Source organism: Bos taurus, chromosome 9 (genome assembly GCF_002263795.3).
Source record: "Bos taurus isolate L1 Dominette 01449 registration number 42190680 breed Hereford chromosome 9, ARS-UCD2.0, whole genome shotgun sequence".
NCBI lineage: Eukaryota > Metazoa > Chordata > Mammalia > Artiodactyla > Bovidae > Bos > Bos taurus.
Genome location: NC_037336.1, coordinates 68,969,018 through 68,992,607, shown reverse-complemented (window position 1 = coordinate 68,992,607; position 23,590 = coordinate 68,969,018). Strand labels below are relative to the sequence as shown.

Genomic DNA, 23,590 nt, shown 5'->3' with positions numbered 1-23,590 from the left:
TCCATTGAGTTTTAAGAAAATGAACTATTATTTATTCCTCCGTGGTTAAAAAAAAAAAGTCAGGGTTTTGATGATAAACTTGCATATATATTCCTGTTGGTAAGAAAACCAGTATCAGCCACAATTTCACAGAAAAGAGAAAGTACTATGCGCCTGCCACACCATGGGGGTTCGTTTTTCTTTTGAATCAGCTAAGTGGGCGAGATCCATGGATGGCAGGTGGGAAGATGAATTTTAGTGGACATTAAAGGATAGCTGGTTTATGTCAGTGGTTGATATTTGCCTTTTTTTCAAGAGGAACAATTAGTTTTTAGTGCGATATCTGAGCCCATGATTTTTAGTAACTTCCAATCAGCTCTTAAGGAGACATGGCTGATTTGTCTTATGGATTTATTCTAGCTGGAACAGTTCGAGAGCACCATTGGCTTTAAGCTGCCAAACCATCGGGCAGCAAAAAGGCTATGGAAGGTGTGTGTGGAACATCATACTTTCTACAGGTAATTTTGAGAAAACAGCTTGGGATTCATGTGAGCAGCTCTGGGTACCCTCGAGATCCGAGGCGGTGGCAGTGCATAGAGCGGCAGACACAGCCGCACCTTAGGTTCTGCGGGCTCCCCATTCGTGTGTCTGTTTCTGTCACCTGGCCGTGCTCCTCATGGCTTGGGGCTGATCTTCTGCCATGGTCCAAAACTCCAGTTGCCCTTCCTTCTACCCTCCCGCCTTGGCTGTTCTTCCGCTGTCACTCACCTTAGTAGGTTTCACTTAATTGCTCTTACCAGCTCCCTCTGCTTTCACTTCTTCCCCAACGAAACCAGCTCTGGACCTGCCCCTTTGCTAGTTTGTCAGGAGTGTTCTAGCCCCCTTAGCCCCGGTCATTGTTGCACATCAGCCTCTAGTCTCCTGGCTCTGGGTTAATCCTGTGTCCTGATCTCATCATTTCTATTCCTGTGCTGCCACACAGTCCCTTCAGTAGCATAACTATTCTCATAGACGCACTTGCACAGCCCTGTGGATTGATGCTATTGCAGAGCGACTGTTGCCTACATTGGCTGGATCCTCAGGGCCACCATCACAAATGTGCATGGTCTTCTTCGGCCCCCTGCCCCACTGCTCAGATGCCCTCCATCATGGGGTATGCTGATAGTAGACACTGTGGGTCATGAGTGTTCTTGGTTTCATGATCTTCTCTTTTTGTGTTTAACTAAGCATCATTTCCCTCTCCCCTTTCTTCTCTTGTCTCAAGGAAGAGGAGTCATTCCTCTGCCTTGAGAGTATATATAGCCCGCATGAAACAAACTTAGAACTGTTTCTGGTATGTAATAATGTTTGTCACTCTTATCATTATTCTTAGTTTGGTAGCATAGTGTGCTGTTTATCTACTTTCAAGACTGCTCTAATACACTCATTTCAGAGGAGTCACATTACCACTGACTTAAGTCACCAAAAAATTCTTTTGGAGAAAACTCATAAATGCTTGTGTTCAACCCTTTTTTGTTTTGTTTTGTTTTGATTTCTGTTTCTGTTTAATTGTAGCTTAATTGCTTAAAGATTTCTTTGTGATCAGGAAATTAGTCTGTAAGCTAATACTTTGCGTATGTGGTCACAACTGTCAGTTAGTTGGGCAAGAAAGCCCTTTTATCCTCTGGTTAATGACTTTCCCCCTTTTGCATTATGACTTATATCTTATATTTCTTAGATTTAAAATATTTTTCTTATATTTCTTGAATTTATATTTTTTGCAAACTGGACATAAGAGAAAATGCTCAAATGGAGCTGCTCATTCTGGGAAGATGTGGCCTGTGGTTGAATTACAGTTAGCAGAGGAGAACCTGCAGAGGCTGCCAGATAGTCCAGTCTCACCCTCCTCTTTGCCTCTAGTCTTTTTTTCTCCTTTTAAAATAATTTTATTTTATAGTGGCAGGGTCGCTTAACACATTTTAAGTATTATTACTGACTGTAGGTACAATGGGGCTTCCCTTATAACTCAGCTGTTAAAGAATTCACTTGCAATGCAGGAGACCCTGGTTCGATTCCTGGGTCCGGACAATCCACTGGAGAAGGATAGGCTACCCACTCTAGTATTCTGGCCTGGAGAATTCCATGGACTGTATAGTTCATGGAGTTGCAAAGAGTTGGACATGACTGAGCAAATGTTATCCTCTTTAGTTGAAAGTTTTTCCCCAGTGATTAACAACTCCCCATTGCCCCCTCTCCCACCCCCTGGGAACCACCATTTAAGTATTTGAGTCTGTGAATATGACTGTTTTGGATACCCCATATAGGCAGAATTGTGTAGTACTTGTCTTCTGTGTCTGGCTTGTTTCACCTTAGCATAATTTTCTCAAGATCTATCCCTATTGTCACATATTGCAGACTTTCCTTCTTTTTTTTTTTAAAGGATGAATAGTGTTCCATTTTCGGAGAAGGCAATGGCACTCCACTCCAGTACTCTTGCTTTGAAAATCCCATGGACGGAGGAGCCTGGTAGGCTGCAGTCCATGGGGTCGTGAAGAGTCGTACACGACTGCGTGACTTCACTTCCACTTTTCACTTTCATGCATTGGAGAAGGAAATGGCAACCCACTCCAGTGTTCTTGCCTGGAGAATCCCAGGGACGGGGGAGCCTGGTGGGCTGCCGTCTATGGGGTCGCACAGAGTCAGACACGACTGAAGCGACTTAGCAGCAGCAGCAGCAGCAGCAGCAGTGTTCCATTTTATGTGTATCCTGTAATTCCTTTATCCGTTTACTTATCAATGGATGGTTAGGTTGTTTCCACATCTTAATTATTGTGACCATTGCTATATTGAATATGGGAATGCTCATACCTCTTTGAGATCCTGATTTCAGTTCTTTTAGAAAAATACCCATGTGTGGGATTGATGAATCATGTGATATTTCTATTTTTAATTTTTTAAGGAGCCTCCCAACTGTCTTACACAGCTTCTGCACCATTTTGTATTTCTACCAACAGTATGGAGGGGTCCTGGCTTTTTCACATTCTCTCCAGCATTGGTTGTCTTTAGTTTAACAATTTTTGTGGAGCAGGGTGTATTTCCTTTGGGGTCATCAATGCATATTTCTTATTTGAGATATTTTTTAGAAATGTCTCTTTTTTTGTAGGTACTGGTCTCTCAGTACCTACAGAGCATACTTCATGAATAGATGATGAAAATAAATGCGATTTAGTCAACTTGTTTTTCAAGGAGAATGAGCATTTGTTAATTACTGCACCGATGAGCTTGTCAATGACACTTTTTCTCTATACATAACTGCTTTCTTACATAGCGTTCTTTGACCATAGGTGGATTGCAAGGTAGGGAAACCTACCATATTCAGGCAATCAGAAGGCAGTGCATGGTGAATGACTGCCTTTCTCACCTTGCCTCTGGTCCTCATGGTTGGTTTAGACTTTCAGAGCCTCAGCTTCTTCCATGTAGAGAAAGAGAATAGAGAGCACAGATAAGAGTTCATTTCCTGTCTAAATGTCTTAACATTCTGGCTTTCTAATTTAAGGATATAGAGCTTTTTCCAAAGTATAGTTTAAGGCACCGATGTCTTCAGATTTTGCTTTCTCAGCAGTATCATCTGTGTCTCCTTTGAAGATCTGTTGGCATAAAATGGATGTTCTCAAGAAACACTTCTGCCACCCTCCACGACAAGACTCAAGCCAAGAATGTATCAGTTCTTTTTTCATCAGTTTCATTCTAACTCATAGTATTTCTGGGTTAATACGATTGAGAATTCTGAATCGATGGGAAGCCACCTCTTGAATTACTATATGTGGCTTTACCCTAGACTTGAATCTCTCTTCATTGCTTGTTAAGCACAAGATTTCTAAAAATTGAGCAGAAATGCCTGACATACTTGATATGGTAAAGAACCCTTTAAGAAATCACGCTTCTCTGGAGAATAATAAGAAAAGTTTTGGTGGAGTTCTCCATATTCTGAAACTGTCAACTGAAGTCTTCTTATTTAATACATTCTCTGAGAGCTCTGGGATTATCTGTTTTGTTAAAATGCTTTGACAGCTTTTGATCAGGCAGTGAAAGCAAGATCATTTCGGTTGTATACCAGACAAGATTGGCTCATTTACTAAAAATGTGTTTTCACATAAGTCTGGAAGTACTTGACATCAGTAAAGTTTTACCTCATTCATTACAGACCCGGGGTTTAAGCAGTACAGTCGCGCTGCCAATAAAGGGTGTTAGTCATCTCTGCAGATCTGCTGTGTACTTCATGCGAGAGCATCACTTGATGGAACAGATTCTTGAGTTAATGTTCTTTCCCAGAGAAATAGACATAAATATTAAGAATTGCTAATGGTAATGGATTGCTGCTTGGCACTTAAGGCTAGGAGCAAGAATTCAGGCATATGTGTTTATATAAATGATTTAAGTTAATACAAATAAATAACCTTTGGTACACACAAAGAACAGCTGCGTTTTTGCTCAGGTTGAGGAAAACATATTACTCATGAATATATGAATGAGGAGTTATTCATCTTATCATGATCATAAAGCTCTGTATATAGGAGGGTTTATAAACAGTGTTCACTTTTATTAGTGTAAGCAGCGTTTTTGGACCAAATAATCATACGTAATGAAGTGAGATATTATATAGTTTCAAAGTTAAAAAACATCCACGAAGTCTAATTTTGTTCCCCTTCCCCCACCTTCATAGGCTTGTGTCTCCAGAGCAGCCACCAAAGGCCAAGTTCTTGACCTTAGGGTCCAAATTCCGCTACAGTGGCCGTACACAGGCGCAGACCCGCCAGGCCAGCAGCCTGATTGACCGGCCGGCGCCACACTTCGAACGCACTTCTAGTAAACGGGTCTCCAGGAGTCTAGATGGAGGTAAACACATTTATTGTATTAGGATTCTGGATTCCAGTCGTCTTTTTCTAATCCAGTGGGATTAGAAAATATTGAACTAGTTATTAACAAGACCCCTAGAAATACCTAGAGGGATAGCCTCTAGATATTTTTTTTCCGTGAGTAAATAAAATACTATTAATTACACTTACTTGAAAATCATTTTATAGTGTTTTGAAGTTGTCGTTCTGAACCTAAATTTTCTTGGCACTGTCAAAACACACAGATGTTAGAGTTTTTGATGAGATGTTGGACAGACTTCTTAATTGTGATGTATTTTATGTGATTTGATTTCTTGAACTTATTAATTAATGGCAAACTTGGGTTTTTGGAGCCGCAGCAGCAATATATATAGACCCTTTATTCAAAGGAATGCAAAACTTCATTGCATCATCACAATTTTAGGTTTAAAAACTCTTATTAAAGCTTAACAGACATTCTAGCATATAGGAAACCATTCACAGCTTCAAGGATTAGTTGAAGGACAGTGTTCTAACAACAAGAAAGGAAATATGTATTCATCTATTCTTACACCCCAGGAGAGACATTTATAAATTTGTATACATTTTTTCTATTTGAATTCTAATTAGCTACATATTTGTAGTTTTTAAATAAATTACACATGGAAATAAATTGATGTTGCTTCCCTTCATTTTACATATATATATATGTATATCTTATTACCCTAATTTTGGGTTAATAGCAGGTTTTCTATAAAAGAGCTGAGGTTATTTTTTTTAAGATATTTAAAAAAATGTTTTCCTTTCTACCTACTAGCAAGTAAGTGGTGTGGATGCTTTTCTACCAAAAGTAGTTTCCCAACATTTTTTGGTTGCTTAATCTCAAAACATATATGCAAAAGATCCTTTAATGTTGAACTGGATAAGTTCTATTTTACTGCTGTTTATCAGTAAGAACCTATTTTTCATTGTTATTAATATTGCTGTTAATCATTCTGAAATACAAACTCGAACGGCTTATGTTTCATATAATTAGCTAAAGCAGGCTGGATATGCTAATAGATAAAAAATCTTCTCTCATTAGTGAAGGATTGACATTCATTGCCTTAGATCTATTTTTCCTGGAATAAACTTAGGAAATAGATCTGGGCAGACACACAGAGATAGTTAATAATATTTGTTGGTGGACATTTTGGTATATATAGTTACTGAATTTTCTGGAGAATCTTTCATACAATTTATGAGGCCACAGAAAAAATGTGCAATGGGATCATAAATTGTGGTTTGAATAAATGTCCACATCCCCAAATGTAGTGATTTACATTTAATGAATTATTGCTGTATGATAGTTGTTAAGAGTATCTTTCAGTTCATCAACAACTGAGCACTTTTTTCCAAGTAAATCCGAAGAATGTGCCCGCTTGTGTAAATATTTCACAAGCCTTGCCCCTTGCCACAGTGAATTTATACAAGTGCTGAATAAATGCGATCAGTGTTATTTCATGCCTTGAGAGAAATCATTCCTCTTTCTGTAACACTGTCTGTTTCAGCCTTTGTTTTCGAACTATGAGGTTTTTATAACTCATATGTTGTGAGTTTTTAGAGTTTAAAAAGAGCAGTAAAGCAGTGCCTTTTCTTGGAGGTATATAAACTGTGCTCGAGGAAACCCACCGTCTTGTATGGGCAGTTACCGCAGTGGGTTATAGTGGGTCTGTATCTGAAAACAATGATTTTCACAAGTAAAAGCAACAAACATGGCACAGTAATCCATTATTTTTCCTTTTGTGTTTTGGACACTGTAATTCATCAGATGGGCAAGTCATCAAAAGGATTATTGTGTTATTGTGAAAAATAGGAGGCTTTTCATGCCAATACATGACCAGACAGCTAGGGAACTATTTGGTGAGGGCTTATGTTCTTTTTTTTCCCCCTTCAGAGCAAAGCTAGGCTGTAACCTGGTACTGAGCTTTATTTTCCCCACCACACCATCAATATACCTTTTTTTGTTGTTGTTGTTTACATGTATTGTAGTTTCTTTTTTCTGTTTTTAAACAGACTATTTAGATATATAAATATTCTTCAATTTAAGGATTGAAAAATTAAATTTACTAGTGATTACATTGATTTTTACTTTCTATGTGATATCTAAAGATAAAATATCAAATAAAAATCAACCTAGATAGCTATTTTAGAACAGTGAGATTCCAGGATTGCACAATAAAACCTGAAATGAGACAAATCAGTCATTGAGAGTGCTAACACCCAGGATGCATGTGAGAACAGGGAACTCGTGATTTCCCGAAAGTGGAAAGTGTAATCAAGGACATTACAGACTGGGTAAGGTCTGTCTGAGGAAGAACCATTTGGGTTGAGACTTAAGGGATGAGAAAGAGTAGAACAGGAGATACAGATTCCAGGTAGCACTAGTAGTAGTAGCAAGTCTGAAGGTCATAAGTTTGGGGACAGCTTGATACATTCCAGGAACAGAAGGAAGGCAAATGTAGTCAGAGCTGATTAGTGATGGGGAGAGGTAGGCTGGGAACAGATCACACAGGAGCTTGCAGGCTATTGTGGGGAATGTGGTTTTTATTTTAGGGAAGCACTGAAGACTGTATGTGTTCATATGTACACATGTGTACACACTTGTGCCAGCACATGTTTACAGGTCAGTTCAGTCACTCAGTTGTATCCAACTCTTTGCGACCCCATGGACTACAGCACGCCAGGATCCCTGTCCATCACCAACTCCCTGAGCTTACTACTCAAACTCATGTCCACTGAGTCGGTGATGCCATCCAACCAGCTCAGCCTCTGTCATCCCCTTCTCTTCCTGCCTTCAATCATTCCCAGCATCAGGGTCTTCTCCAATGAGTCAGTTCTTCACATCAAAAGTATTGGAGTTTCAACTTCAGCATCAGTCCTTCCAATGAATATTCAGGACTAATTTCCTTTAGGACGGACTGGTTGAATCTCCTTGCAGTGCAAGGGACTCTCAAGAGTCTTCTCCAACACCACAGTTCAGTTCTTCGGTGCTCAGGTTTCTTTATGGTCCAACTCTCACATCCATACATGACTACTGGAAAAACCATAGCTTTGACTAGAGGGACCTTTGTCAGCAAAGTAACATCTCTGCTTTTTAATACTGTCTAGGTTGGTCATAGCTTTTCTTCCAAGGAGCAAGCATCTTTGAAATTCATGGCTGAAGTCCCTATCTGTAGTGACTTTGGAGCCCAAGAAAATAAAAGTCTCTCACTGTTTCCATTGTTTCCCCATCTATTTGGCACGCCATGAAGTGTACAGTGCTGTTCTAAAAAAAAAAAAAACAACAGTCACTTGATTAATGCCGTGTCTAGAACAATTGGAGAGGATGAGGGAAGAAGTTGAGGCCAACTGGTTAGGCATAGTCCTGGTGAGAGTCATGGTGGTTTTGTCTCAGATGGTGGTAGACCAATTAGCCATTTGGCACTGTAGGTTCAGCTCCTTGGGCTTATAATCTCAGGGTTCTACAAAGGTGTAAGACCTGACAAAAGTTAATAGCAAACTGAAATCAGTAACTGTTTAATAAAAGTATGCAGTGTGAACATCTTGCCAACTTAATTATGTAACTTTAAATTTGATATTCATTAAAATTTGATATCATTATATTTAAAACCATTTCTAGGTCAGATTTTCTCATTTTGCAGTAAGTTTCTGAGTATGCATAATGAGTGCTTAGGGACCATAATCTTAAGTTAAAGCTAAAAACTCAAGCCATATACTTTTCAAGGAAGAATTATTAAAATTTTTTAAAAGTTCAAAAAAAAAAAACTCTAGAAAATAATTATACTTTATGTATGATGTGAATTTGTTTTAATGTTTAATTGGATTTGGTGCAGGCTTTCCAAAGTATGAGTGTTTAAATCCATGAAACTCTTAAAAGGTACCTGAATGGTAAAATAGAGGTGGAAGGAAATTTGCCATGTTTAGAAATACATATGAGGATTCTGTTGGACATACTGATTGTTGAGGGGTAAAGGAAAAGACTTCCAGGTTTCTGACTTCAGTAATTTGGTGAACGGTGAGACTAGAAAAGAAGGAAGTTTGGACAGGGTGTGTGAGGGGTATGGATTAAGAGGCTTCTTGTAACACATGAATTAGGGGTCTAGAGGTTGCCCAAGTTCAGTATGGTGGGTCACACACATTTCTGCCCTTCAAGAGCTTGCAGCCTAAAGGCCTGTCTTTATTGTGCTTCCCTGGGAGCCTGGGACCAGAGCCAACCATACTGTGTCAGGAAGATGCTTTTTATGCAGGTGAAATGACTGCAGTGGTTGTCCCACTCTTTGGGGGAGAATCTAAAGATAGAGGCTTTTGCCAGTTGCTGCTCACTTGGCCTTGTTGAGATCTGAGGCCATCTTGGGTTGCTCTGGCATATGACAGAAATGTCAACACGGTACATGTTCCTGCCCATCTGTATGATAGATGAAGGGACCCAAAAGGCCAGATTTGCTAAGGCAGAAGGTTTCTATGTATTAGGCTTGCTGCAGGTCAAGTCGAGGCATTCAGGAGGGAGGTTAGAAAAATAAAAAACAGTAAACATAAATACAGAAGTTAATTCTCTAAAATCTACCTTTCCTGTCTTGGCACAATTTTGACTAGTGTTCTAATTAAAGGTTCCTTTATGGAGGAATTATTAAAACTTATTAAAGCAAACCATTTTAATAACTAGGTAATTATTTGTTGCAATTGATAGATTCAGAAATAAGTGCAGGCAAGATTAAAGAAACCCCAGAGAACTGAAGTACTGCTCACATTGTAATTCTGCTGTGCTTCCCTGACTCTGGTGTTTCATCTGGTCTTAGAGCTCCTCCTACTGGCCAATTCCACGATCAGTATCTCTCCTTCAGATATCTGTGACTTGAGAGACTTAATGGGTTACAATTCAGAGTTTTGTTTTTTTTTAAGTATAATCGTGAGTTTATTTGATTTGTTATTTTCATGATCAAAGAATCTTCTGGTTTCTATTAATTGTCTGTAAGCTGCCTATTTATCTAGAAAGGGAGGTTTTCATAACATTTTCTTGTTTAAACATCCTAACGTGATCCCTATAATCACTCGTCACTAGCTCCGATTGATGCTGTGGACCAAAGTCTTATGAAGGATTTTCCTGGCCCTGCTGGGGAGGTTTCAGCACCAGGCCCTGGAGTTGTGAGCACTGCCGTGGTACAAGATGGTGATGGCAGAAGGGACCTGAGAAGCCCAGCTAAAGTCCCGCATATGCCGCTCATTGAAGGAAAGGTATGGTGAATTAGTGGAATATATGGTTTTAAATGTGTACTTAGATCAGAGGCTGTCTATTGCATTTGTTTCAGAACTCAAGTATCATTTAAAACCAGTCATTGTATTTCTCTGTTGATAAAAATTTCCGCCTTTCATATGTGTGTAGACTCTTGCTGTTTTAGACTGAGTCACTAACCTTTTTCTGGTTGTTGTTCAAAGCAAAATATTTCAACATAAATTACTTTAATCCAAGTAAGTAATTTATTGACCTTTTGTCCATCTTTATAATCATCCTATTTCATTAAGCCCCCCAATTATAAAAGCTATGATTTGAAATTCATATTTGATTTGTTTCAAGTAAATTTTAAGATGTAGCCTATGTCTTGGTAATTTTATTATGATATTGACTTGAATATTTTGAAATGAAGAAAGATGGTCTTTATGGTTTTTCATTAATAGTCTGTTACTGAAGAAGAAATTCTCAAGCAAAAAGTAATTGTTTTGTGAATACTATGTGAGAAGATGGTGTGTGGCTTTCGGTCTTATTTGGTGTACGTGCCATAATGGATGGAGAAGTAACCTGTATTGTGTTTTCAGACTTGTTTGGGTTATTTTATATTACCATGGGCAAGTGTAAGTATAGTCACTTAGAAGTTGATCTGAAGTGGCTTTGAGTCCTTCAGATCTCTTTTCCATATCCCACAGAGAAACTTTAGAATAGGTAACATTGGAAGTAAACATGAAAAAGAAATAAAATCATCCTGTGGGTTTATAATATTTCCAGAAATTTAACTTTGAAAATTTATAATGTTTTAAAACTTTTAACATTGAAAATGTTAAAGATGTGTAACATGAATTTATAAAGAACCTGCTAGAAGAGATATCTGCCAGGGTCCCGGGAATTCCTGCAGTGATAGCTCCCAACCCCAGCGGAGAGAAGGGCTCAGGCACCATGGGGGCCCTGCCTTATGCGGCAGGAACAAGTGCCTCAGGCAGAGCGAGCCATGAAATCCTTTTCATTGCTTTGTTAAAAAATCTTTAACTATCATATTCTACAAAGGATTTGATTAAAAATTTACTAAAAATAACAGATATCATATCAAACAACATCCATCAATAACTGAATAGTTGTCAGGAGAGTTTATGATTATGCTACCAACTCATTGGAAAAGACCCTGATGCTGGGGAAGATGGAAGGCAGGAGGAGAAGGGGGTGACAGAGGATGAGATGGTTGGATGGCATCACCGACTCAACGGACATGAGTTTTAGCAAACTCCGGGAGATAGTGAAGGGCAGGAAAGCCTGGCGTGCTGCAGTCTGCGGAGTCTCAATGAGTCAGACACGACTTAGCGACTGAACACCACCAACACGCTACCAGTGTACCCAGTAGAGTGGCTACTTCCATCAGAAACGGGAGAGCTCAGCATCACGGGAAGCCTCTATTCCATTCTGCATAGTTAATATGATACAAAAGAAAAGTTCTCTTAAATTCCAAGGGAAGTTCTGCCTGTTTTTGGCAAATGACTCAGTGTGCCTTTTCACTGATACTTTCCATGTTTGGCAGCAACCAGGTTTAAAAATAATGCTATCTGAGTTTCATAGGATCCATTTGCAACCAGTCAGGAAATACTAATTGAATCAGGCTATACCTGTTAAGTTGTATGTGATGAAAGTAGTCCAGTTTTCCTCTTTTAGAAACGGATCATTTAATTAATTTTCTAATGATACTGTTAATACAGTCGTTACTTCTGAGTAAAAGTTTTCACTAACTTTCTTCTTCTCTCCTCTTTCTTTCTTTTACCTTTGGTTCTCCTTTGATTGTATCTGCTGTGTAACTTCACATTCAACCATGGGTTTGCTTTTGAGAACAGCCTATTTCCTTGTGCCCACCTTCACCACTCATCCACTGTGCTTCATCTCTTTCCCCAAACCTATTGCCAGTCCCTGAAATGGACTTCCTTTCTGACATTTCAGAGGAAGACCCCTTTGGGGAGGCCGATCGTATCACTCTGGACAGCTTAGAGTGCCTTTCCACAGGCGAGACGTCAGAGCAGGGGCCCTGTGATCCTGGCTTGGGTCCTCTTGAAGCCCCTCCTGAGCCTGACTGCCCCCCTGCACCCGAGAAGCCTCTAAAAGAGGCTGACCACACGGATTCCGAGTGTGGGTCCTTCTCTTTCAGTTTCTGCAGGTGCCTTGTGCCTCGCTTCCCCTCGCTCCTCAGTGACAATGGGTACCTTGCCTTCCCCAGCCTCCCCAAGGTCTGGGTCTCCTTCCTGCCCGCAGATGTCCGGCATTACGTTCCCATCACCTCCCCTTCGTTCTTCCCCTCTCTCATCCTCATCTTTGGGCTCCTTCTCTCTGCTTCTCAGTCAGTGCCTTTTTCTCTCACCTTTTCCCTTCCTCTGGCTCTATGCCTCTGCTATCTGGAGGCGAAAGCTGCCTCCCTGACTGTTGCTTATGACTGTGACTTGAGTGACAAAACAGAGGAAGAGGAAGCAGTTACTGGCTGTCCTCCATAAGCTTTAAATCTGTGCAGGCAACAAAGCTCCACTTCATCTAATACCCTTCCTAATGTAGAGTGTAAACATGCGCATAAATCTCATCATGGGTTGCCCTCAAAACAGTATGATCTGCACACTTTCATACACACACACAGCTTTAGTGCATGAGAAATAAGTGTAATTAAGCGTTTCCCCTCACTGATATTCATTGACTAGGTCCACACAGTCTACGTTGAGTGCAAAGTTATAGGTTTTTAAAATAAATATCTGAACCATACTAGGCCACAAAAAAAGGAGAGGGGGCCCTCCATTGCCCTTAATAGTCTGATTTGGTCTATCCATTTTGCACATACATGTGAATGCTGTTCCTTTAGGACGGAAACTTTATTTTGGTATAGAATTTCGAATACAGTGGACATAACTGATTGATATATATTAGTAGAATTCCTTAGTGTTACTATTTCACTGTTAGAAAGCCAAGCTTGTTCTTCACTTAGGAGAATGCACCTGTGACAGTTACTCCTGATGTGTGTGTAGGTCTAATCTCAGAACCTCTTTGTCTCCCTATTATTATAGCATTTGGGACCCAGATATGAAGTGCATGTAGTTTATTTTCTTTTACTTTTTTTTTTTTTTTTACTCAAAATCATATCTGGGAGTCACTGTCAGGTATTTTTAAGGAAGATACTCTTCTGTTATCTTTAAAAAATACTTATGAAAAATGAACCTCAGCATTTTGAAAATTTAGACTCTCTAGCCCTAAGGTTGGGTGAGACCTCTTAGTGTCCTTTTATTTAACATTAAGTATCTGGTTTGAGGATTTCTGCCCCTTATAAGGCTACCTCTGCAGTACTAAGCTGTGCTCACATGTGCAGTAGTTTTTTTTTTTTTATTGTTTTGCTAAATGTGGTCTGGGGACCTAGGGTCCCATATCCTGTAGGTACTATTCCTACATAGAATAAATCACAAAATTTAGAGCAAACCTAAGGAAAAATGTGAAGATAATTAAGCATAGGGGGAGAATCCATGATTCCTAAAGGTTACCCAAGGGATGCCAAAGATTGACATTTTAGAAAAATGTTGACCAAGGAATTAGAAGATTATTCTTAACAAATTGTTGAGCGGTTGTATTCTGTTTTTCCCTCTTGATCAAAAGATACTCTGAGTTCCCGGTTTACCTCTCAAAAATGCTTGAATGGTTAAAAAAAAAAAAAAGCACAGTAAAGAAGAAAAATAATGTATATGATCCTGCTCTAAATCAAGATGTGAAAGTTAAACTATTTTCCTTTGGTATCTGAATCAATATTTTTCTTTTACGCTCTTCCCTTCCATGAGTCAGTAGTCATCAGTGTTTCTGTTAGTTTCAAATACACAGATTTATTCTTTGGATCATTAGATAACTGAGAATTGTCCAACTAGGAATAAATATGCTTGTTTGAAAAATTTTATGACAGAAAAGTGACTATAAAACTCAAGAATAGTTTTTACTCTCCACCATTTTAAATGAAAGTAGCAAAATAAACCGGTTCCTCCCCAAGGAAAGAAATCTATGTAGGGTGAACATTTGTCCCTGATAGAAAGTGAAAGCTAAAATTTGCATCATTACACTTTGCCCTCACAGCCAGTTGACTTAAATATTTCAGGTTAGAACAGACTGAATTATGCCATTTTTACACTCTCATATTTTCATTCCTGAGTCAAAACATATTAAAAAGCAACACATATCTGGTGACTGAGAAAGAGTGAAGCTTCCCTTCTCTATTCCACCTTTGCAAAGGACCATTTCCATCATTTGTACAACATTGTAGGTGAAGAAAGACCAAAGTGGCTTAATATTCTGCATCTTCTGAGGGCCAGACAATAAAGGTTGGTAATGCTGGTTCACCATTTTAAGTTCAAATACAGCTTCCTTGCACCGGTGATAGCGTTTCCAATAATACTCTCCTTCTCTCTGGCCGCTTGCTGGGTGACTTCAGGCGAAGATGGAAGAGGACGAAACACAGCTGGAGGAGGTGGATACTGTTCCCCCCAAATTAAATTCCTGGTAGTTGCTGCCTGCCATTATGATTGCACGGGGGTGGGGTGGTGCACATTTAGGATTTATTTGTGACTTTTGCTCATTGTGGCTTTAGGTTCTTAAGATTTTTATTTCTCTTTTATTTTAATGTCTTAGACTGTCCAACTCTGGGTCATTTCTGGTGCTTGCTGATTGATACACTTATGTTTATTTGCCTTCCCCCTCCCTCCCTATGTGTGATTTAATTTCACAGAAAAATTCCTTGAGAGTAGAAGGAGATAATATTTATGTCAGACATAGCAATTTAATGTTGGAGGTTTGTATAATTTAAGAAAACAACTCTGTCCGAATGGCTGCCCAGGCTGCTGTGGACGGGGGGTCACGCACAGGCTGGCTGGCTGGCAGCTTTCAAGCACGGTGCACGAAATGCATGGGGAAAATTCAACGTGGGAGTGCATGTTAGCATTCTGACTTTGTTCTATTAAAGTGGCTTAGGTAGCAATATGTCTATGAGAAGTTCTCAAAGTGACAACTGGGAAAAAAAGAAAAGATTCTGTGTAATCAAATGAATAAAGTTTTTATTCGTTAATCTTAAGGTTCTGCAAGTAAACCTGTTTTCTCCTAATGGACATGATCCATCCTTAATATATATTAAACTGCAAAAAATATTTGTCAATCTGGCATTAATTCATTTGGCCCTAGATAGGTGTCCGTGTTTTTTTTTTTTTGGTAAAGTGAAGAAGTACCAAAATCCCTGCAATTAGGAATGTGGTCCACTTAAAAATCTTCCTTTTGAGAAGATGCTAATTAATGGGATTGTTTTGATTAAAAAGAGAGAAGCAGTGAAATAAAGTGAGAAAGAAAAGAGGAAAAAGAAGCCTAGCTGCCCAATTAGGAAGGTGAAATGTATTCCCCATGTCACACGAGAATGGTTTTTTGTTTCTTTTTCCCCCTTCTTTTAGGATAGGATATAGCAATGTATTCAGTGGAAAACTCCGGTCCTCAGTAATTTGACTAATCTGTTGGGTTGCTTTGGCCAGCTTTAATAACTGTTGGAGATGTATTTTTGCATAACTTACTAAAATGCTGTAAAGAATAATACATAACAGCGCTTTGAACAAATGCAAGAAATGTGCCTGATCTCAAGCCACAGTCATTTTTCCATGCCATGCAAAGATTTTTAGATTTTCCTGAGTTTTTGCAGATGGCAATAGAAGCTCCTAGATGAGCTATCCGTACTATGCTTGTGCATGCATATGGAATATTTCATTTACTCAGATGCATGACCTATTTCTCAAGGAGTAGTGTAATTGAAAGCTATAATCTACAGGTGGCCCTATGATTTTTGAAATGTAAGAAAGCACTTAAAGTTCAGTTAAAACTTTTTTGAATACTACCTTTTATTCCTACAAATACCATTTATCAGGACCAATCTAAAAAAAAACCCCACAAGCAACATTTGTCAGGGCCTATTTCAATGAAAATTGACCTGGTAGTTTTTCTCACATCTTCTTTTAAGGACCATTTGATATGTGGGTGGCTGGGTCCCACATTTATGCTTGGCAAGGACGTGAAACCAAGATGACGTTCATTTATTTTAGAGAAAGACCAAATAGAAGCAGCTTCTGGCAGCTGTTATGTTTATTCTATAAGGATTAAAAACCATTGCTGGAATTTCCTGAAAAAAGTCAACTGTTTTTTCCCCCACCACCATTCCCTCCTCTTTTTATATGATCCTGGACCGGATTTCCCATGAGGCCCAATATGCTCTGAGTCCACCTTTCTCTAATTTTACTTTCTTCATTATATTCACAGAATGCAACTCTAGTAGTAGCCCAAATCTGAAAGGTGAATTTGCAGGAACAAAATGCCTTTTAAATGTAACTATGAGAAAGAAGGTTTATTAGCCATGTTGAGTTCCATGGCCTCCTCTTCATGATTTCTTAAACAACTCTGAACAAAGAAATCAGAACCCTTTAAGGCGTGAATCATAAAAAAATTACACATTGGCTTTAATTTTCAAATTTGGACAAACTCATATTTGTAGGTGGTGATATGGCTTTTGAGACTTGGCATTTTTCTTGCTTTATTATGTTTTTTTAATCATAAGTTTGCTTTGTCTTATTTTTGGTTTCATTTTTTATTTTTATCCTATTGGGTTTTTTTTTTTTTTTTTTTCTTCCTTTTGGATTTTCCCCCTTTTATTACGTTACATACTGCTAGGACCTGGATAAGGCCCAGGAGGAAATACTGAAACACCAGGCTAGCATTAGTGAACTCAAGCGCAATTTTATGGAATCCACACCTGAACCACGCCCTAATGAATGGGAAAAACGACGTATCACACCTCTGTCCCTACAGACACAAGGGGTATGTGACTAGCTATTTGTTGGCTGTATGTCTCACTCCAGCTGTTCATAAAACTTAGGTTGTTAATCTGTTATGTTGATTCTTATGAGAAGTTAGAAAATATTCCCGTTTTTAAAATGTAACTGCTAACAATTTTTTAAATACTAAATATTTATTAACAGCGTGTAATACTTATTGACATAGTTCTTGGGTAAATTGTATGAGTTTCAAAACACTTTTCAACTACCTTCAAAATAATTTCACTATTTTACTCGAGTAAATTGGTAGTAATGAGCTGTTACATCAAGTGACTTAAAAACCAATGTATACTGTATTTAATAAGTTTTTAAATTATTGACGTCTGAAGTAAGAGTTTGTTTAATAATTAAAGAATTAGTAATTAAAGGGATGTAGTAATGTAGACCATATTTAGAATGGTTTAAGGTTATTACTGTGAGGATAAAGAGTTAAATTTAGCTTTGAAGACTGCTGAGCTCTGTTGAAAACTGGCAAAATGTTAATTATATAACTTATATTGAAACTTCTTAGTAATAAAATCCAGATTAATGTTTTAAAAATATTTTCACCCGTCTTTCCAAACTCATCCTTTTTCTTTCCATGGTTTATTTCTCTCCGCCACCAACATAAGCATTGCCCTTAAAATACATTCTTAAAATGTTTCTTCATTTGCGTCTGCATCTGTTCTTTTCTGATGCTCCAAAGTCTCTCCTTTTGTCAACCAAGAACTTCATCACCTCATCTGTTTTGCTTGAGGAAATCGTGATCATCCTATGTTTAATACACAGTTTTAAAAGTATGTTCAGATGTTACCCAACAGTTTCTCTCCTTTTCCTTTCACCCCTCTCTTCTCCTTAAATTCATCATCTAGTCTGACTTTGAATATTGCCAAATTGTAGGCATTTGAATTCGCTATTCTCATGCTTGTTTATTCACCCTTTTCTTAAAAAGCAAAGCTGTTATTTGCTTTAAATTTCTGTGTGACAGTGGAAGGGACAAATCTCTTTAAAGCAGACGAGCAAAAGAAAAACCGGTAAACCGCAAAGATTTTTGACAATATTAAGATTTAAAACACCATAGCGGCATCTTCTGAAGTTGTACTACTTTTACGTTCTTGTTTTCAGCTTTTCTGAAGATATTAATGTCCATATTCCAGAATCAACCCTAGAGTGTTGTGTGTTCTGGGGAAACTGACGGTGTGCTGAGACTGGGTCCCCCTTTTATGTGCCGCTTCGTCTGGTTTGTTTCGCTGACCCACACCGCCATTTTATGTTTGTGTTGCTGTAGGTGTAACGTGTTTGTCTTATTTGTTGATTATGTCTATTGTTTAAAACAATAGAGCAAAGGAGACCATCTTTTCAAGGATATTTTATCCATGAAGGAGAAGCATCAGATGGTGGCAGCACGGACAGTTGAAGAAAAGACCCAGGAGGCAGACAAGGTGTTCACCTTGCATCCTTGGATCTACTCTTGCTTTTTCCCTCTTTTCCTTGATTTCTGTCCGCAGCCATGAGATACGTCTTTTCCCTTGTGTATCAACATGAATTTTTAAAAATAATTTTTGAGTGCTTGAAAAGGTAACTCCATGTAAGATAGAAACATGGGATTATTAGATGAGAATCACCATATTGCAGAAGGACTTGATTTGAAACTCCACAATTTGAAATGCAGACATCTCAACCAATTTAGGTGATAAGTGACCCCTAATTTCAATGCATGTGTCTGGCAGTTGGGAAACCATGATTTCATGAAAATGCACTGTTTGCAGAAGGCACACTGTGGTGGTGTTAAAATAACAAACTGTGTGTGACTTAGATTACTGTTTTACTACATTTGGAATCCTTTTGAATTTTTATTTTTAAGATTTAAAAAAAAATTTTTAATTGAAGGAAAATTGCTTTACAGAATTTTGTGGTTTTCTGTTATACATCAACAAGAATCAGCCCTAGGTAGACCCATTTTTAATGGGGCAAAAGATTTTGGTGCAGACAAGCAGCCCCTCAGATCTCTTTGTGCTCCTGCATATATGAAGTATCTGGCATTTCTAGAGAAGTTAGCTTTCTGTTGCTTTTCCACTCTTATTCCTCTGAGTTTGTTTAGCCAGCTGATCAACCTGCTGTTTGTTGGGACTAGAATGCCTAGAGTCTAGTGTGGGAGATAGCAGACATGCAAATTAGTGACTGGAAAATTTGGGGTACAAAGAAGTATTAGGGAGATGAAATACTTATTATACATTATACGAGAATTGAGAAGGCATGTGAAGAGATAACATTTGAGTTTGAGGCCTTAATGATGAAAAAGAAGGTGGACATGTGAAGTTTCTTCCATGTGTAAGGAAGAGCAGATGCAACAGCCCCAAGACAGGAATTTCTTTAAAGGACTGAAAGACCAAATGACAAGGTCTTAGAAGAGTCATAGAGGTCAGACCCCAGATCTTGGCAGGATCTTTAAGAGCATAGTAACAATTTGGAATTGTTACAGGAGTGAGTGAGGGGAAGCCATTGGAGAGCTTGAAGCTGAGTAGTGATATAATCCCACGTGTCTGACGAAAATCCCTCTGGTACTGAATGAGGAATGGATTATAGGGGATGTGAATGAGAGCACAGATTGGAATAAGGAGAATGTGTTTCCCTCCCACCTCATCTGATTTTGTTAATCAGTAGAGAGTATTACTCATCAGAACGTACACTGGGGTGGTGGAGGAGGCAGAATAAGCAGAAGATGAAGCTTTGCGCTAAAAGGATTTGAGGTCTAGGTGAGATGAAATATTTTTGGAACACCACAGATGTGAAAGATAACATCATAAAGTTAAACCAAGTAGCATCTTTATATACTTGAAAGATTAGTTTGAAATCTAAAGCAAATCAGACTCTGTATCAAATTATTATTTTAATATCATAATGCTTTGAAATATTATATAGTTTTGAAAATGTATCCTCCTGAGAAGTGAGTCAGATGACATCATTTGATCAATTTAAAGTGATGTCCTTACAGTAGGAAACTTTGGGATTTTGGTAAAGATGTTTAACATTATGTTTTCTGGATGTCATCATTTAGGAGTGTACAATATAAACCGTGTACAGTGAAAACTATCCATTATTGTAGAAGTTAACATTAAAATGGTCATGTGAAATTTACATCTGGAATTCACCCACTCTTAAACTCCTAAATGGTTTATCTGCAATTGAAGTTATTGCTTTTTTCTTACTCTTCTCCTCTGTAGCACATGATAGAAAATATGCACTTATTTGACACATGTATGGGTTGTTGTAACTGCAATCATCCATTCACCCAATAAACATTTTTTGACCACTTACAATGTACTTCCTCTCCCACTCCTCAACACATCATTACTATTAGTTGAAAGTTAAGTAAGTCTACTGGAGTATTTTGACTTTTAACAGAGTATCTTTTAAATTGCTGTCTTTCTTCCAACTTCATTTTGCTACTTAATTTTTCAGAGTTTCTTGATTTTCTTTAAATTGCAGTCCTTAATAAAATGCAAAATAAAAGTTATACATATGTATACTTTCTCCAGATTTCCAAATGTCTATAAGGGGTTTTATAGATTAAAAAAAATAATTGTTTCTTGTTTAGAAATCAATACATCAAACTTTCAAAATGACTTCAGTATATTATGAATGATTTTGAGAATAGGGCAGAAAATTTGAAATCAAATTACTTAGTCTTTAATAGGCAAATTGGGGCTTCCCTGGCAGCTCAGATGGTAAAGATGCCTACAATGCAGTTAGACCCAGGTTCAATCCCTGGGTCAGGAAGATCCCCTGGAGAAGGGAATGGCAGCCCACTCCAGTCTTCTTGCCTGAAGAATTCCATGGACAGAGGAGTCTGGTGGGCTTCAGTCCATGGGGTTACAAAGAGTGGACATGACTGAGCGACAGGCATACATACATATAGGCTAATTATTATTATTAAATATTATTAATTTTTTGGTATAAATATATTCTCTTATATATTGTGAGAATTATGACATACTTAAACTTGTATAGGGTTTCCCTGGTGGCCCAGACAGTAAAGAGCCTGTCTGCAGTGGAGGAGACCCAGGTTTGATCCCTGGGTCGGGAAGATGCCCTGGAGAAGGAAATGTAACCCACTCCAGTATTCTTGCCTGGAAAATCCCATGGATGGAGCAGCCTGGCAGGCTATACAGCCCATGGGGTTGCAAAGAGTCAGAAATGACTGAATGACTTCACTTTCTTTGAACTTGTATAATATTTCTCTCAAGAGTCTAGTAGAGATTACATAGACTAGTTTTAAGGTACTTTTGGAGATATTTTACTGAATACTTAGATGCATGATACTTATTTAAATTCCCCAGTGATCTTTTATCTAGTAGGACACCATCTCCACCTATCTGACCCTAGGGATGATATAATTATGGAGACTGTTAATTCAGCTGAAATTGTCCAGAAGCTTTTTTCTCTCCTGACTATTGTAATTGCTTATGCACCTTGCTCTCCTCATCTCTGAAGCAATTTAGCATGCTCCGCATCTCCTTGTAGCTACCACTCATCCCGGTTAGGGCACTGTCCCACGAAGCACCCCAGAGTGCCATTCATTCATTCATTCATTCGTCTCTGATCTCTGAGCTGTGGGGTTTGTTAGGACATATTATTGCACACATCTAACGTGAGAGGGAGCTACCTGATAATTCCTTACCATTGGTATTCTAGGTGTAATATCTGAGATAGCCCCCAGCTTCCCTGTTGTACCCTCAGGCAGATTAGGGACCATCATTTAAGGGCTAGAAAGGCGAAGATTAAATTCACCTTAGTAGCTTTTCAGAGACAGATTTTTTTCACATTGCTTAGTGTTTACCCTCTGAGGTTTGTCTTCCTGTTTCGAATTTTTTCCTTTACCCATTTCTTACTGAAAGAAAAAGAGACACTGTTTCTTTATTCCATAGCATATCTAGCATATCTGAGGGAACTTCAATGGGTTACTATCACAGTGCTTGTGGTATGGACAAAGAGGTATAGGGAAGGGAGAGATCATAGGAGCTGAAATAGTTCGTGAAGGCCATACACAGAGCGTGGAGTGGACCTCAGAGTGATGACAGAATTGGCAAGGCCCAGAGTGCCTAGTTAAGAGCGTTGGAGGCAGGGGTTAGGGACATAAGGTCTACCACTGAAATAAGTGTAGCAAGTAGAGGGGCCCTGGAAGAGGCTGTTATATTCAGAAAGGCCCATGCCCAGAAGCTCCCTCAAGATTATATGAAGTAGCGTTTGATGGGCAGGTGGGTCAGTCATGCTCAGCTTGTGATAAAGTTTCAGTGAGAAACCAGAGAGTTTAGTGCATTTCTGAAGGTTAGCGCTATGAACAACCCTCAAACAGGGTGGAAAGCCAGCATTCAGGCAAATGGCCACAGATGCCTGCTGCAGCATCTTTAGAATCCTCGCCTTTCTTTCAATGTATGCTGCTCTGTGATTCTTTCTTGCCTAACCTTCCCTTTCTTTCAATAGGTCACCGCTGTCCGTTCTGACTCATTGCTAATTCTTTGCTCTTCCTTTTCTGACCTCTCCAGAGCCTAGAAGAGGAGATAACATCCATTTTGTTTAGTGAAAAGGGCTTTTCTGATAGCATGAAGGCCTCCTTCAGCTCAGCCACCACTTGGACAGCAGAGGGCACTGTTGTGAACTCTAATGCACCTTCTGAAAAGCTTTCCTCGCCCTTCTCACGGTTGCCTGAGGTGCATTTTGATTTGTTTCCCATTTTTTAAAAGTCACATTTAAGAGTGATTTTTATTTTTTCAGTATTAAGGAACCCTTTCCTCCAGTGCTTTCATTGGTGAAATTAACTCTTCCTGGGAGAAACATTCAAGAAATAATGAGTGAATTTGAACACGAGGAAAAGATACCGATTGGATGTTTCTCTTGCTTTCTATTCTCCCCTCTCCATTCTGCCTAAATTGAGAGAATCATTTAAACCAGTCACAAAGGTACAGAGTCTGGGGTGTTATGTGGAGGGAAACCCTCAACCACGTAGAAGCTAAAGCATTTTTTGCAGAAGTTTTCAAAGCCAAAATGTCTTTTAAACATCTTCAGATGGCTTATTATTTTAAAAATTCTGCTCATAGGGAAAAAATTGAAGTGCTTGCCATAGTCAATTTTGATTTTGGGGGGAATGACCCCTAAGGGATTCCCTGAACTTGGGCAGAATCCATCTGGCCATTTGAGGTTCAGTAATAAAAGTAATAATAGTGAAATATCTCCTTTAGAAATGTTCTGATCACTGGATATCTTTATTTATAAAGAAGTTTGTAAGGAGTTACAGTTGAATGTTGCCTAAGTAGCAAAGTCTATTTAGAGGTTTCCAGTTTAACATGCGAAACCTCAGCTTTTCTGTCAGTGACATGATTTACATGGTATTAATGTTGAGCTTTGAAAATGTTCCCTTACCATACATGTAAGAATAACAGTGCAGGTCAAAGATGGTCTGTGAGTATATGTTGATAGGTAACCTTTTAGGATATATTGCTCATGGTTTTCCATGTTGCTGGAGCAGATAAACATGAGCTTGTGTTATTTACTGTAGGAAGCAGCTCCAGTCCAGTTAGTGTCTTGGCAGCTTCACAGTGTGGTTGTTTCTGCCCAGA

General features: G+C 38.6%; 1 protein-coding gene across 33 annotated transcripts in view; it reads left to right on the top strand.

Annotated features, from left to right (window-relative positions):
- The window catches only part of EPB41L2 (erythrocyte membrane protein band 4.1 like 2), a 211,015-nt gene that overhangs the window by 156,610 nt on the left and 30,815 nt on the right, over positions 1-23,590 (top strand). For 11 of the 33 annotated variants that reach the window (XM_024996998.2, XM_024996997.2, XM_024996995.2 and 8 more), the window contains exons 10-12: positions 400-497; positions 4,682-4,854; positions 9,934-10,106. In XM_024996998.2, the coding sequence (XP_024852766.1) occupies positions 400-497; positions 4,682-4,854; positions 9,934-10,106 (444 nt within the window). Of the gene's footprint in view, positions 1-399; positions 498-4,681; positions 4,855-9,933; positions 10,107-11,960; positions 13,237-14,566; positions 14,603-14,860; positions 14,924-16,830; positions 16,978-18,313; positions 18,416-22,519; positions 22,685-23,590 lie in introns of those variants that run through there. The other 22 variants (XM_010808556.4, XM_059889891.1, XM_015472856.3 and 19 more) reach the window with 9 other exon arrangements.